The sequence below is a fragment of the Balaenoptera musculus genome, chromosome 2 (assembly GCF_009873245.2).
Source record: "Balaenoptera musculus isolate JJ_BM4_2016_0621 chromosome 2, mBalMus1.pri.v3, whole genome shotgun sequence".
NCBI lineage: Eukaryota > Metazoa > Chordata > Mammalia > Artiodactyla > Balaenopteridae > Balaenoptera > Balaenoptera musculus.
In genome coordinates, this window is record NC_045786.1 from 60,319,457 (window position 1) to 60,336,806 (window position 17,350).

At 39.3% G+C, this 17,350-nt stretch overlaps 1 protein-coding gene across 1 annotated transcript; it reads left to right on the forward strand.

The window, feature by feature from the left end:
* Positions 1-8,240: 8,240 nt before the first annotated feature.
* Positions 8,241-9,987, forward strand: LOC118890465 (DNA-directed RNA polymerase III subunit RPC6-like). The gene has a single exon (XM_036843359.1). It carries the CDS (start codon positions 8,322-8,324, stop codon positions 9,270-9,272), a length of 951 nt encoding a protein of 316 aa, XP_036699254.1. The 5' UTR covers positions 8,241-8,321; the 3' UTR covers positions 9,273-9,987.
* The last annotated feature ends 7,363 nt before the right edge of the window (positions 9,988-17,350 follow it).

Genomic DNA, 17,350 nt, shown 5'->3' on the forward strand with positions numbered 1-17,350 from the left:
CATTGCATTGAGGGGGAGAGGTTTGTTGCGTGGCTGGGTGGACCACAGACTCCTTGGGATGACCCTTCAAGTCCAACCTCATCTGCAGTGATTCAGGAGCCCTGCTTACTGCACAGACTACTGTTTCATGCCTAAGTTGATTTCACCAAAATGAGATACAAAGGGAAGGCAATTCTCAGATGATTTCAGCCAAAAATGCAAAGCTATCCCTTGACAAATCTGGATTCGTTTCTTTGGAAATTTCTTGTTTAATGGGATGAGAAAACTGCAACAAGTTTGATGGCGAGGCAAGGTTCTATGAGATAAATCCATTCCCCCATTAACTTCCATGATAAAATTGATGGTGTCTATCAAGTACTTTGCCCATTTTTAAATTGAGTTGTTCATCTTCTTGTTGTTGAGGTGTGAGAGTTCTTTATTCTGGATACTAGATCCTTATCAGATATATGATTTGCAAATATTTTCTCCCATTCTATGGGTCATCTTTTTACTTTCTTGATATGTCCTTTGAAGGCCCCAAATTTTCATTTTGATGAAGTACAATTTATTTTTTCTTTTGTTGCTCGTGTTTTTCGTGTCATATTTAAGAAACTCTTGCCTAATCCAAGGTTATTACTATTTTTAATCCTGACCTTTGTTTAGCATTTTATAGTCTGGGACCTGCTTTCACGTACGTTACCTCTCTTATAAAATGACATGTAAGAGTTTAAGACATGTAAACCTTTGAGATCACATAAAAGAAAAATAATCTTATAAGTAAACAGTAATGGTTGCCTGGGCCCAAAACTTATGCTATATAAGTAGGGTGACTATAGAATTTATTGTCTAAACCAGAACACATTTGAGAATAAAAGCAGGTGATAATAATTACTATGATTAACAGGTGTGAACTGGGACTGTTTTAGGCCAACTGGGACATATGTTCTCTCTACATATAAGTAACGGAGACCTGAGTCCCAGTGTTGAATCCACCATTAATTTGCTAAGCCCTCACCCATACAATGGGACGTGAAGTACATAATTTCTTTTATTTTTAAAATATTTTTAATTTAATTTTATTTATTTTTTTATACAGAAGGTTATTAGTCATCAATTTTATACACATCAGTGTATACATGTCAATCCCAATCACCCAATTCATCACACCACCATCCCCACCCCCCACGGCTTTCCCCCCTTGGTGTCCATACGTTTGTTCTCTACATCTGTGTCTCAACTTCTGCCCTGCAAACCGGTTCATCTGTACCATTTTTCTAGGTTCCACATACATCCATGAATATACAATATTTGTTTTTCTCTTTCTGACTTACCTCACTCTGTATGACAGTCTCTAGATCCATCCACGCCTCAACAAATGACTCAATTTTGTTCCTTTTTATGGCTGAATAATATTCCATTGTATATATGTACCACAACTTCTTTATCCATTCGTCTGTCGATGGGCATTTAGGTTACTTCCATGACCTGGCTGTTGGAAATAATGCTGCAATGAACGTTGGGGTGCATGTGTCTTTTTTTTTTTTTAATTTTTATTTATTTATTTATTTATTTATTTATTTATTTATCTATCTATGGCTGCGCTGGGTCCCTGTTTCTGTGCGAGGGCTTTCTCTAGTTGCGGCAAGCAGGGGCCACTCTTCATCACGGTGCGCGGGCCCCTCACTATCATGGCCTCTCGTGTTGCGGAGCACAGGCTCCAGACGCGCAGGCACAGCAATTGTGGCTCATGGGCCCAGTTGCTCCACGGCATGTGGGACCCTCCCAGACCAGGGCTCGAACCCGTGTCCCCTGTATTGGCAGGCAGACTCTCAACCACTGCGCCACCAGGGAAGCCTGCATGTGTCTTTTTGAATTATGGTTTTCTCTGGGTATATGCCCAGTAGTGGGATTGCTGGGTCATATGGTAATTCTAGTTTTAGTTTTTTAAGGAACCTCCATACTTTTCTCCATAGTGGCTGTATCAATTTACATTCCCACCAGCAGTGCAAGAGGGTTCCCTTTTCTCCACACCCTCTCCAGCATTTGTTGTTTGCAGATTTTCTGATAATGCCCATTCTAACTGGTGTGAGGTGATACCTCATTGTAGTTTTGATTTGCATGTCTCTAATAATTAGTGATGTTGAGCAGCTTTTCATGTGCTTCTTGGCCATCTGTATGTCTTCTTTGGAGAAATGTCTATTTAAGTCTTCTGCCCATTTTTGGATTGGGGTGTTTGTTTCTTTAATATTGAGCTGCATGAGCTGTTTATATATTTTGGAGATTAATCCTTTGTCCGTTGGTTCATTTGCAAATATTTTCTCCCATTCTGAGAGTTGTCTCTTCATCTTGTTTATGGTTTCCTTTGCTGTGCAAAAGCTTTGAAGTTTCATTGGGTCCCATTTGTTTATTTTTGTTTTTATTTCCATTACTGTAGGAGGTGGATCAAAAAAGATCTTGCTGTGATTTATGTCAAAGAGTGTTCTTCCTATGTTTTCCTCTAAGAGTTTTATAGTGTCCAGTCTTACATTTAGGTCTCTAATCCATTTTGAGTTTATTTTTGTGTATGGTGTTAGGGAGTGTTCTAATTTCATTCTTTTACATGTAGCTGTCCAGTTTTCCCAGCACCACTTATTGAAGAGACTGTCTTTTCTCCATTGTATATCCTTGCCTCCTTTGTCATAGATTAGTTGACCATAGGTGCGTGGGTTTATCTCTGGGCTTTCTATCCTGTTCCATTGATCTGTGTTTCTGTTTTTGTGCCAGTACCATATTGTCTTGATTACTGTAGCTTTGTAGTATAGTCTGAAGTCAGGGAGTCTGATTCCTCCAGCTCCTTTTTTTCCCCTCAAGACTGCTTTGGCTATTCGGGGTCTTTTTTGTCTCCATACAAATTTTATGATTATTTGTTCTAGTTTCGTAAAAATTGCCATTGGTAATTTGATAGGGATTGCATTGAATCTGTAGATTGCTTTGGGTAGTGTAGTCATTTTCACAATATTGATTCTTCCAATCCAAGAACATGGTATATCTCTCCATCTGTTCGTATCATCATTAATTTCTTGCATCAGTGTCTTATAGTTTTCTGCATACAGGTCTTTTGTCTCCTTAGGTAGGTTTATTCCTAGGTATTTTATTCTTTTTGTTGCAGTGGTAAATGGGAGTGTTTCCTTAATTTCTCTTTCAGATTTTTCATCATTAGTGTATAGGAATGCAAGAGATTTCTGTGCATTAATTTTGTATCCTGCAACTTTACCACATTCATTGATTAGCTCTAGTAGTTTTCTGGTGGCATTTTTAGGATTCTCTATGTATAGTATCATGTCATCTGCAAACAGTGACAGTTTTACTTCTTCTTTTCCAATATGTATTCCTTTTATTTCTTTTTCTTCTCTGATTGCCATGGCTAGGACTTCCAAAACTATGTTGAATAATAGTGGTGAGAGTGGACATCCTTGTCTTATTCCTGATCTTAGAGGAAATGCTTTCAGTTTTCCAGCATTGAGAATGATGTTTGCTGTGGGTTTGTCGTATATGGCCTTTATTATGTTGAGGTAGGTTCCCTCTATGCCCACTGTGAAGTACATAATTTCTAAGTTTCCTTTCAGCTCTACCATTCTAGAACTCCATGACAGGTACTGTCAAGTCAAGAACTGTAGATTAGTGCTGTGCTGTTCTTGACCTATGAATTTAATTCTGTAATGGTTGATGTCCTTGTTAGAGACTGTTAGTGTGGCCTGCAGTACATTAAGGCAGAAGCAAGTCTTGTTAAAACAAATGCTTATTCCTATACATCAGGAGAGGCAAGTGGGTGCTTCTCACTGGTTTTATCTACAATGATTCCTGGATACTTGACTCTAGTGTTCAGGTAGGGTCCACCCAGTTCAGGTAACTGTGAATAACCAACAATACCTGGTGGAATTCTATAACTTGGTAGTTTAGGAAGGCTTCAAGAGGATTTGGTGAGTAGTAAATTCTGTCACTGAACTGTTACTCTGTTCCACCAGCCTCTGTAGTTATTGCTATATCTCACTTCTTACCTTCCTAGTCAAACTTCTTGAAGCTGTCTACACTCACTGCTTCCACTTGCTCACCTTCCATTCTCTCCTCACCCACTGACATTTGATTTCTGGTCCCTTCAATCCACTATGAAACCCCTGTCAAAATCACCATAGACCTCCTAGTTGCTAGATCTAATGGACATTTTTTTTTCAGTCTTCTGATCTGAGTTCTTTGCAGTATTTAGCACTGTTGACTATTCTCTTCAAATTCTCTCTTTTCTGGGTCTCTTTGGCATCACCCACTGCTGCGTTTCCTTCTGTATTCTTAGCTGCTGCTTCTCAATTTCCTTTGAATCATTCGCTTCCTGTGTATATCCCATAAATGTTGGTGTCCTTCAGCGTTCTGTCCTTGGCCTTTGATTCTTCTCATACTATATGTTATCTTTGAATAGCCCATTACTGGAACTTTAGTCACTGCCTGATTATTGATGAATTCTAAACCTCATATCTCTCTCCTGAGCTCCAGATCCACATATCCAGTTTCCCACCAGATGCCCTCCAGCAGGCCTACTCTTAGCATGTGCACGGCCAGGGCAAGAGTACACACAGAGGTCCCTAACCTCTTCTGCTTTCCTTCCCACCCTATTCTACAGTGAGGGGCTTTTCAGGTCCACATATATGAACACCTCAGCCTGAATTTCCAAGCTCCACCCACACTCCTCCCAAACAGCCACCTTTCTGGCCACTCCTTGGGCCTGGGGGAGTTGCATGATTGGCGGTGAGGTTCACCATCACCTGGACAGGCCTGGGGAAGAGGTTTGTCTATGGGCTGAAAGTGGGCTTGGAGCCATTTGGGAGAGAGGGATTCCTAGGAATACAAAATGGAGCAGGTCTGGAAGCAGGGGTGTGAGCTCTGACCAATCATGTCCCCTTAGCCCCACAGTGAAAGGCTTAGCTCGAGGAGAACCAGACTGGGGACTATCTACAGCGTGGGGTCTAGGGCAAGGCCCCCAGTGTCCCAAGCCTAAGGATTTTAACCTCTCCCACAGTACCTTAAACTCAACATAAGCAGACCTGCATTTATTATCTACCTCCTTTCCCCCTCTATTACTGCCTACCCCCAACTTCTTCATCCTCTTCTATTCCATATCTGAGCAAATAGCCCCACCAAGCAATCTTCTGTCTTAGCTATAAACCTAGGCATTGATACTATTTCTTAAACATCTTTATAAGTAGTCTGTCTTTGCCTCATCAGCCCCACTTGCTAATGCCTTAGTCATCATTTCTCACCTGGTCTCACTCCCACCAGTTTTGTTTCTCTCAAGTCCATTCTCCATAAGTCTGACTAGGACACTTTCCTGCTTAAAATTCTTCATTTGTTTCCCATTGCTCTTAGGATAAATCCAAGCTCCTTATGGCATAGAAGGCCCTTTGGGATTTGGCTCCTGCCTATCTTTCTGGATCAATCTATCATCACTTCCTCCCTTTACAAATACGTTCTTTCCAAGTTGAACTACCTGTATTTCCCTGGATGGGCTGTGCTTACCCACATTTCCTTGGCCTTCTATGCAACTCTCCCTTTACTGGAATGATCTTTTTCCATGTTTCACCTAATTAATCCCTTTTCATCCTTTGTACCTCAGCTTAGATGTCACATCTAGAAAACCCTGTGCTCCCCTGTCTGTGCCCCCTTCTTCCACTTCCTTGTCTGTTAGGGGCTCCTCTTATGTGCTCTCATGGTACTCTGTGCTTTTGTATCACGCTTGTTTGTAATTCTTTGTTTTCCCCTCTGGAACGTAAGCACCTTGAAGGCAGTGCTATATCCCTGTCCCAGCCTAGCACACTGCAGTGCACTTAGTAGGCAGGTCCTTTACAAATGTTTACTGAACAAATCAAAGAACTATGGAATGAAGATTCTATTTATATGTACTTTTAAAAAGTACTGTTTTTCTATGCTATTAATAAGCAATTTTATATGCTAATAATTACTATAAGGTAGAGCAGTTCTGAAATCAACTTCTAGTTTTTGCTGATGACGATCCTTAAATGGGTGTGACCATAAAAAAGTGACTCTGGGGCTTCCCTGGTGGCGCAGTGGTTGAGAATCTGCCTGCCAATGCAGGGGACACGGGTTCGAGCCCTGGTCTGGGAAGATCCCACATGCCACGGAGCAACTGGGCCCGTGAGCCACAATTACTGAGCCTGCGCGTCTGGAGCCTGTGCTCCGCAACAAGAGAGGCCGCGATGGTGAGAGGCCCGCGCACCGCGATGAAGAGTGGTCCCCACTTGCCGCAACTAGAGAAAGCCCTCACACAGAAACGAAGACTCAACACAGTCATAAATAAATAAATAAAAGAACGTGAATTTCTTTAAAAAAAAAAAAAAGCAAACTGGGCTATTCATTAAAAAAAAAAAAAAAAAAAAGTGACTCTGTTGTGATCAGCCTGGATTCCTCCTCTTCCAAGCTCTGTGGAACCTTTTCTGGATGCCAAAATGCTGTACTGGGATTGTAATGCCTTATTGCCAGTCTGGGGCTCCGTACATCCTTCTTCAACCTTCATTTTGAGTAATTTTTAATTTTTTTTTTTTTTCTAAACTTTGGGTTTATTTATTTATTTATTTTTATGGCTGTGTTGGGTCTTCGTTTCTGTGTGAGGGCTTTCTCTAGTTGCGGCAAGTGGGGGCCATTCTTCGTCGCAGTGCGCGGGCCTCTCATTATTGTGGCCTCTCTTGTTGCGGAGCACAGGCTCTAGACGCGCAGGCTCAGTAATTGTGGCTCACGGGCCCAGTTGCTCCGCGGAATGTGGGATCTTCCCAGACCAGGGCTCGAACCCGTGTCCCCTGCATTGGCAGGCAGATTCTCAACCACTGCGCCACCAGGGAAGCCCTTGAGTAATTTTTTAAAAATTGCTGATTGTATTGCTGTTAGGAGGCTTTGCTTTCCTTTAATGCTCCCTGTAAATTGCTAGTACCCTGCTCCGCTTAATAAGCTAGGAATTTTCTCACTTTGGGAGGCACTTGGGCTTGCTAATGGCATCTGAGTTTTCAGTGTCCTGATCTGTGTTTCTAAATCCTGAATTCTTTTGTATTCTTTGCAGTGCTGAGGTGAAGGGTGGACTGCTGCAAATTCCCCATTTCGTGGGTATAAGCAGGAAGTAACTCTTTGATTGGGATCCAAGTTGTAAAAATGGATTTCCCCACTGATTGCCAGTGCACATGAAATTATACTTTTTTGATAGCTTTAACACACCTTTCTGCATAAACAACCAATGCCCCATTCTGAATGGCCAGCTCTGGCTTTGGTATAGTGGGAGCTAACTTTCTCTAGAGTAGGTGGGTAGAGGTGGTGAATGAAATGCCCCTAAGAAGCTCCATTTCAGGACTCTTTGAAACAATTTTTAAAATTGTGTTTAAATATTTTAAAATTATAATCTTTGTAAAAATTCAAACAATGCAGAAGTATATAGTAAAAAGTGAAAACTTCACCTACTCCCATATTCCTGTACCATACCTCTCCCCCAAGATATCTACAGTACACAGTTTAAGGGGTATCCTTCCAGATCTTTCTCCATACATTTACACACGTAGGTTGTTTTCACGCAAATGAGATTGTAATACATATATTGTTCTGTGTCCTACTTTTTTGCACTAGTCATTGGCTTTTAGCAGCTGAATACCATTCTATTGATGAATGTGCTTAAGTCTCCCAAACTGAGCTAATTTTATCAAACCAAGAAGGCTACTTTTGGTTTTGTTGAGATGAGGTGTAGAGTTAGCTTTTTTTTTTTTTTTAAATTTTATTTATTTATTTATTTATTTATGGCTGTGTTGGGTCTTCGTTGCTGTGCGAGGGCTTTCTCTAGTTGCGGCAAGTGGGGACCACTCTTCATCGCGGTGCGCGGGCCTCTCACTATCGCGGCCTCTCTTTTTGCGGAGCACAGGCTCCAGACGCGCAGGCTCAGTAGTTGTGGCTCACGGGCCCAGTTGCTCCGTGGCATGTGGGATCTTCCCAGACCAGGGCTCGAACCCGTGTCCCCTGCATTGGCAGGCAGATTCTCAACCACTGCGCCACCAGGGAAGCCCCCGAGTTAGCTTTTTTTTTACCCCCAAGAATTGTTTGAAATCTATGAATCCCTTTCTTTTACTAATTTTCCGTACTAATTATGCCTTATATCCACAGTAGTTATTTGTAGTTACAGTTTGCTCTTAACAGTTTATTATTATAATCGTTGTTGTTAAATCTTATCCCATAGAGCTGCTGTCTTCATAGGTTCCAGGATTCCCCCGCTTGCTGTCCGGCCACCCGGAGCGTCTCTTCCCCCAGGGGCCGGGACCTGCGCCCTCATGGCCGAGGTGAAGGTGAAGGTGCAGCCGCCGGTCGCGGATCCGGTCGAAATCGAAAACAGGATTATAGAATTATGTCACCAGTTCCCTCATGGAATCACAGACCAAGTAATTCAGAATGAAATGCCGCATATAGAAGCCCAGCAGTGGGCAGTGGCCATTAATAGACTGTTGTCCATGGGTCAGCTGTATCTCTTAAGGAGTAATACAGGCCTTCTGTATAGAATAAAGGAGTCTCAGAATGCTGGTAAAATGAAAGGATCGGATAACCAGGAAAAACTAGTATATCAAATCATAGAAGATGCAGGAAATAAAGGAATATGGAGCAGAGATATCCGATACAAAAGCAACTTGCCATTAAGAGAAATTAACAAAATTATAAAGAATTTGGAAAGTAAAAAGCTAATTAAAGCTGTTAAGTCTGTGGCAGCCTCAAAAAAGAAGGTGTACATGCTCTATAACCTGCAGCCAGACCGCTCTGTGACCGGTGGAGCCTGGTACAGTGACCAGGATTTTGAATCTGAATTTGTAGAGGTGCTTAACCAACAGTGTTTTAAGTTCCTACAAACCAAGGCAGAAACAGCACGAGAAAACAAACAGAATCCAACGATACAAAGAAATAGTTCATTTGCTTCATCACATGAAGTGTGGAAGTATATCTGTGAATTGGGGATCAGTAAGGTAGAGTTGTCCATGGAGGACATTGAGACCATCTTGAATACACTCATTTATGATGAGAAAGTGGAGATGACTATCATCGCTGCAAAAGAAGGCACCGTAGGCAGTGTGGACGGACGCATGAAACTGTACAGGGCAGTCAATCCGATCATCCCGCCCACCGGATTGGTCCGGGCCCCCTGCGGACTCTGCCCGGTTTTAGACGACTGCCATGAAGGTGGTGAGATTTCACCATCTAACTGTATTTACATGACAGAGTGGCTCGAATTTTAATAGAGAGCTATGAACTTTACTGACATTTTGCAAATGAAGTTACTTTGGGAACAAATAATTTGATTCATGATGGAACATCAAATTCCCTTGAAAGCAAACTTCAAGATACAAACTTGCTGCTATGAAAAAAAATTTTTTAATCTATGAAGACTAAATTTACATTGGTAGAGTAGGCAACAGGATATGAAACAGGTAAGGTTAGTAGTGAAATCCATTCTTCCATAAGTAAAATACTTTGAACTCCTGGAAGACCACCTTCTGAAGCTTTCAAGACTTTTGATGATTCACGGGAAAACAAGCAAATATGTTCATATTCACCAAGTACTGTGATAATGGCCAGAGCTTTAAAATGCCTGTTTTAAAGTTACTTATTAAGGTCTTCATTGGGAATTTTTTATATATGACCCAGTGTCACCATTTCTGTTTTGTTTTCTCAGTGCTTTCATTGAGAAGAAATGAAAAGTGGTGAAGGCAGGAATAGCAGGGGAGAACGCAGACTTGGGGCATGAGTGGGGGACACAGTGGAACATCCCTTTTCTACACACTATTGATGCCTTTTTATGTCCGAAATATTCTTTCAGAGGATTATGCCTCTGTACTTACCCCAAACCCAAATGATGCTGTTGTCAAGGATATCTTTTTAGTGCATAAATATTAATTACTCTCATCCTAAATGGAATATTTTCACTGGTTCTTCTTTGTTAAAGTCTTACAAGTTTCAAAAAAAAAAAAATCTTATCCCATAGTGCCTCACACATGTGCCATAAACAACCACCACTACACTTTCAGTGTAATGTTGTTAAGCTTCTTCCTGGCTGCTCTATAGTTCCAGATGTTCTTATTTTAACCATTTCATACCTAATATTGTTTGAACTATATTAATACACCAAATAAGGCTGCTTTGACCTTGGTAAAGCTGGACATTGGTCAGTTACTTGTGTTTAAATATTTGTTACTTCAAAGAAAACCTTTTTATTATGGTGACTTTTGAACATACATAAAAATAGACAGGATAATAATATAATAAATCCCAATATATTATCATCCAGCCCTAACAAATATCAAACCATGGCCAGTCATGTTCCATTAATACCTCATTGACAGCCTCATATTATTTTCAAGAAGACATCACATGGTTTCACCAGAAAATATTTCAGTATGTATTTCTGAAAGGACTTTCAAGAAACAAGACCATGCTTAAAAATTAATAATTCCTTACTATCATTAAATATCCAGGGTGTTTGAACTTACAATTGTTTAATAAATGTCAAAAACATTTCTTACAGTATTTTTAAAAAATCAGGATCCAAACAAAATCCACATATTGTGATTGGTTGTCTTTTAAGGCTCATGTAAACTATACCCTTCTCTTTTTGTTCCCTCTTGAAATGTGCTGAAAAAACCAGGTGGTTTGTCCTATAGAATTTCTCACAGTTTGGATGTTGCTGAGTATATCTCTATGCAGTCATTTAATATGTTTCTTTGTCCAGGGTATTTCCTGTAAGTTGACAGTTGTATCTAGAGGTTTCGTTCAGCTTCCAATTTGATTTTGAGGGGCAAGTTTACTTCTTAAATAGTGCTATATTCTTCCATCCAGAGGCACTTAATGTCTGGTTGTCTCTCTTTTGTGATGTTAGTAGCCGTTGATGTTCAATGCCTAGATCCTTTAGTTCATTAGAGATAGCAAAACGATATTCTGTCATTTCTTCTTCATATATTAGCTGGAATACTTTTTCAAAGAGAAACTTCCCCTCCTTTTGGTTACTCAGTAGTACAGATAGCATAAGAAGGAAAATGCTGATTCTTTCCCTTCACTTATTAGTTTTCAAAATAATGTGTTGGTTTCTAGCATCCTCCAACAGTTACCTATTGTGTGTTTTTTGTTTTTAGATTGCTGTATTTTTCCTGTACTGCAACAAGTACAAATTGACAAACAGCTGAGAAAATGAGATTTCATACATTCTCGGCAGGATAAAATGTCGCAATCTAGTTTAAAATTTATCTTTAATTTACATACAGTAAAATTCACTCTTTTTGGTGTACATTTCTATGAGTTTCTCAAATGCATACAATCAAGGTTCAGTTCTATCACCACTTCTATTCCCTTGTGCTACCCCTTTGTAGTCAAACTTCCCATCCCCCACCCCCAGGCAAACCCTGTTTTCTGTACCTGTAGTTTTGCCTTTTTCCAGAATGTCATACAAGTGTCAATGTCATACAGTATATAGCTTTCTGAGTCTGGCTTTCACTTAGCATAACACATTTGAGATTCATGCATTTTGTTGCATGTACTAATTTGTTCATTTTTATTGTTTGTATGGATCTACCACAGCTTGTTTATCCATTTCCCAGATGAAGGACATTTATATTGTTTCCAATTTTTGGTGAATAAAGCTGCCACGTAGGGACTTCCCTGGTGGTGCAGTGGTTAAGAATCCGCCTGCCAATGCAGGGGACACGGGTTCAAGCCCTGGTCCAGGAAGATCCCACATACCGCGGAGTAACTAAGCCCGTGTGCCACAACTACTGAAGCCCGCACGCCTAGAGCCCGTGCTCCACAACAAAGAGAAACCACTGCAATGAGAAGCCCACGCACCGCAATGAAGAGTAGCCCCCACTCGCTGCAACTAGAGAAAGCCTGCGTAACAACGAAGACCCAACTCCGCAAAAAATAATTAATTTAAAAAAGAAAGCTGCAGTGTACATTTGTGTACTTTTTTGTGTGTGTGAATATAAATTTTCATTTCACTAGAGTAAATAAGTAAGAGTGGGAGCACCAGGTGCACTGTTAAATATGTTTCCAATTAAGTTTTCAAAAATTATCATTAGTGACACATAGATCTTAATATATTTGATGAATTTCTATTGTTATTATTGATGCCCAAATTGTCCTACTTTTGGCCAGTGGGAGCCTCTTCAAGTTGGCATCTGAGTTCTTTAAACAAAAATGTAGTAGTCTTTGATAGCTTCTTTGCTGTCTTGCACAAGGTGTTTCAGGCATATGGTGTCTATTTCCTGTCCCAATTAGTGTTCAATTTTAACACATTAAGAGAGTCAATCTGTATAGCTGGTGGTTATAGCAAAGACAAAGTGTTTGGAACAGTGTTATAGCGTGACTCCTTCCCTTCCCTAACTCTGTAAAAGCTGATATTTAACCTGAATTTTTTGTGCAATTAATGAACATCCCAAATTCTAGATTCTGCTGAGAGAACATACCGTTTGTGTAAAACTGTGCAAAACAATGATTCCTCTTTTCAATTCTGAATGTATTTGCCACTCTCTGTAGGAAAAAGGAGAAACTCAATAATGCCTAAAAGCATTAAGAGACTTAAAAGTCTGGGTGATTGATCTTTCCATGAGGTCAAAGTTCAGAAACAATACAGCATAATTCTCTAAGCAGAGCAATTCATTTAGTAGAATTAAGGCAGTTGATCTCTTTTCCAAAGTTTAATGGTTGATCAACTAGGATGTCAGATCTGACTAGAGCTTCCCAGTTTGAGCTCCGGGGAAAGTCTATGTAGGGGGTCTCAGGACAATCCTTTCATTCATTCAACAGAAACTTATTTTAGCACCTACTATTTGGCAGGCACTGTGCAAGGTGATGGGGATGCAAGAGTAGGCATAACATCCAACTGACCTCTGGGGCTACAGCAGTACTTGCAGCAGAGAAAAACCACAAGAAGAAAGAACGATTTTCTTGTTGGTTTATTTATTTATTTTTTTAACATCCTTATTGGAATATAATTTCTTTACAATGGTGTGTTAGTTTCTGCTTTATAACAAAGTGAATCAGCTATATATATACATATATCCCCATATCTCCTCCCTCTTGCGTCTCCCTCCCATCCTCCCTATCCCACCTCTCTAGATGGTCAAAAAGCACCGAGCTGATCTCGCTGTGCTGTGTGGCTGCTTCCCAATAGCTATCTATTTTACATTTGGTAGTATATATAAGTCCATAACACTCTCTCACTTCGTCCCAGCTTACCCTTCCTCCTCCCCGTGTCCTCAAGTCCATTCTCTACGTCTGCGTCTTTATTCCTGTCCTGCCCCTAGGTTCTTCAGAAACACTTCTTTTTCTTTTTAGATTCCATATATATGTGTTAGCATACGGTATTTGTTTTTCTCTTTCTGACTTACTTCACTCTGTATGACAGACTCTAGGTCCAGCCACCTCACTACAAATAACTCAATTTTGTTTCTTTTTATGGCTGAGTAATATTCCATTGTATATATGTGCCACATCTTCTTTATCCATTCATCTGTCGATGGACACTTAGGTTGCTTCCATGTCCTGGCTATTGTAAATAGAGCTGCAATGAACATTATGGTACATGACTCTTTCTGAATTATGGTTTTCTCAGGGTATATGCCCACTAGTGGGATTACTGGGTCATATGGTAGTTCTAGTTTTAGTTTTTTAAGGAACCTCCATACTGTTCTCCATAGTGGCTGTATCAACTTATATTCCCACCAACAGTGCAAGAGTGTTCCCTTTTCTCCACACCCTCTCCAGCATTTATTGTTTGTAGATTTTTTGATGATGGTCATTCTGACTGGTGTGAGGTGATACCTCATTGTAGTTTTGATTTGCATTTCTCTAATGATTAGTGATGTTGAACATCCTTTCATGTGCTTGTTGGCAATCTGTATATCTTCTTTGGAGAAATGTCTATTTAGGTCTTCTGCCCATTTTTGGATTGGGTTGTTTGGTTTTTTGATATTGAGCTACTTGTAAATTTTGGAGATTAATCCTTTGTCAGTTGCTTCATTTGCAAATATTTTCTCCCATTCTGAGGGTTGTCTTTTTGTCTTGTTTATGGTTTCCTTTGTTGTGCAAAAGTTTTTAAGTTTCATTAGGTCCCATTTGCTTATTTTTGTTTTTATTTCCATTTCTCTAGGAGGTGGGTCAAAAAGGATCTTACTATGATTTATGTCATACAGTGTTCTGCCTATGTTTTCCTCTAAGAGTTTGATAGTGTCTGGCCTTACATTTAGGTCTTTAATCCATTTTGAGTTTATTTTTGTGTATGGTGTGTTAGAGAGTGTTCTAATTTCATTCTTTTACATGAAGAGGCTGTCTTTTCTCCATTGTATATTCTTGCCTCCTTTATCAAAAATAAGCTGACCATATGTGCGTGGGTTTATCTCTGGGCTTTCTATCCTTTTCCATTGATCTATATTTCTGTTTTTGTGCCAGTACCATACTGTCTTGATTACTGTAGCTTTGTAGTATAGTCTGAAGTCTGGGAGCCTGTTTCCTCCGGCTCCATTTTTCTTTCTCAAGATTGCGTTGGCTATTCGGGGTCTTTTGTGTTTCCATACAAATTGTGAAAGTTTTTGTTCTAGTTCTGTGAAAAATGCCATTGGTAGTTTGATAGGGATTGCACTGAATCTGTAGATTGCTTTGGGTAGTAGAGTCATTTTCACAATGTTGATTCTTCCAATCCAAGAACATGGTATATCTCTCCATCTGTTGGTATCATCTTTAATTTCATTCATCAGTGTCTTATAGTTTTCTGCATACAGGTCTTTTGTCTCCTTAGGTAGGTATTGTCTCCTAGGTATTTTATTCTTTTTGTTGCAGTGGTAAATGGGAGTGTTTCCTTAATTTCTCTTTCAGATTTTTCATCATTAGTGTATAGGAATGCAAGAGATTTCTGTGCATTAATTTTGTATCCTGCTACTGTACCAAATTCATTGATGAGCTCTAGTAGTTTTCTGGTAGCATCTTTAGGATTCTCTATGCATAGTATCATCTCATTTGCAAACAGTGACAGTTTTACTTCTTCTTTTCCAATTTGTATTCCTTTTATTTCTTTTTCCTCTCTGATTGCTGTGGCTAAAACTTGCAAAACTATGTTGAATAATAGTGGTGAGAGTGGACAACCTTGTCTTGTTCCTGATCTTAGAGGGAATGGTTTCAGTTTTTCACCATTGAGAACGAGGTTGGCTGTGGGTTTGTCATATATGGCCTTTATTATGTTGAGGTAAGTTCCCTCTATGCCTACTTTCTGGAGGGTTTTTACCATAAATGGGTGTTGAATTTTGTCGAAAGCTTTTTCTGCATCTATTGAGATGATCATATGGTTTTTCTCCTTCAGTTTGTTAATATGGTTTATCACATTGATTGATTTGCATATATTGAAGAATCCTTGCATTCCTGGGATAAACCCCACTTGATCATGTTATCTGATCCTTTTAATGTGCTGTTGGATTCTGTTTGTTAGTATTTTGTTGAGGATTTTTGCATCTATGTTCATAAGTGATATTGGCCTGTAGTTTTCTTTCTTTGTAACATTTTTGTCTGGTTTTGGTATCAGGGTGATGGTGGCCTCGTAGAATGAATTTGGGAGTGTTCCTCCCTCTGCTATATTTTGGAAGAGTTTGAGAAGGATAGGTGTTAGCTCTTCTCTAAATGTTTGATAGAATTCGCCTGTGAAGCCATCCGGTCCTGGGTTTTTGTTTGTTGGAAGATTTTTAATCACAGTCTCAATTTCAGTGCTTGTGACTGGTCTGTTTATATTTTCTATTTCTTCCTGGTTCAGTCTCAGAAGGTTGTGCTTTTCTAAGAATTTGTCCATTTCTTCCAGGTTGTCCATTTTATTGGCATGTCATTGCTTGTAGTAATCTCTCATGATCCTTTGTATTTCTGCAGTGTCAGTTGTTACTTCTTTTTCATTTCTAATTATGTTGATTTGAGTCTTCTCCCTTTTTTTCTTGATGAGTCTGGCTAATGGTTTATCACTTGTGTTTATCTTCTCAGAGAACCAGCTTTTAGTTTTATTGATCTTTGCTATCGTTTTCTTCATTTCTTTTTCATTTATTTCTGATCTGATATTTATGATTTCTTTCCTTCTGCTAACTTTGGGGTTTTTTTGTTCTTTTTCTAATTGCTTTAGGTGTAATTGCTTTAGGTTATTTATTTGAGATCTTTCTTGTTTCTTGAGGTAGGGTTGTATGGCTATAAACTTCCCTCTTAGAACTGCTTTTGCTGCATCCCATAGGTTTTGGGTTGTGTTTTCATTGTCATTTGTTTCTAGGTATTTTTAAATTTCCTCTTTGATTTCTTCAGTGATCTCTTGGTTATTTAGTAGTGTATTGTTTAGCCTCCATGTGTTTGTATTTTTTACAGATTTTTTTCTGTAATTGATATCTAGTCTCATAGCATTGTGGTCGGAAAAGATACTTGAAACAATTTCAATTTTCTTAAATTTACCAAGGCTTGATTTGTGACTCAAGATATGATCTATACTGGAGAATGTTCCATGAGCACTTGAGAAGAAAGTGTATTCTGTTGTTTTTGGATGGAATGTCCTATAAATATCAATTAAGTCCATCTTGTTTAATGTATCATTTAAAGCTTGTGTTTCCTTATTTATTTTCATTTTGGATGATCTGTCCATTGGTGAAAGTGGGGTGTTAAAGTCCCTTACTATGATTGTGTTACTGTCGATTTCCCCTTTTATGGCTGTTAGCATTTGCCTTATGTATTGAGGTGCTCCTATGTTGGGTGCATATTTACAATTGTTATATCGTCTTCTTGGATCATTATGTAGTGTCCTTCTTTGTCTCTTGTAATAGTCTCTATTTTAAAGTCTATTTTGTCTGATATAAGAATTGCTACTGCAGCTTTCTTTTGATTTCCATTTGCATGGAATATCTTTTTCCATGCCCTCACTTTCAGTCTGTATGTGTCCCTAGGTCTGAAGTGGGTCTCTTGTAGACAGCATATATAAGGGTCTTATTTTTGTATCCATTCAGCCAGTCTATGTCTTTTGGTTGGAGCGTTTAATCCATTTACATTTAAGTTAATTATCGATATGTATGTTCCTATTACCATTTTCTTAATTGTTTTGGGTTTGTTATTGTAGGTCTTTTCCTTCTCTTGTGTTTCCTGCCTAGAGAAGTTCCTTTAGCATTTGTCGTAAAGCTGGTTTGGTGGTGCTGAATTCTCTTAGCTTTTGCTTGTCTGTAAAGGTTTTAATTTCTCCGTTGAATCTGAATGAGATCCTTGCTGGGTAGAGTAATCTTGGTTGTAGGTTTTCCCCTTTCATCACTTTAAATATGTCCTGCCA

What these genes read in the sequence shown, in the direction of transcription:
- LOC118890465 (XM_036843359.1), top strand. Translation starts at nt 8,322, where the DNA reads ATGGCCGAGGTGAAGGTGAAGGTGCAGCCGCCGGTCGCGGATCCGGTC.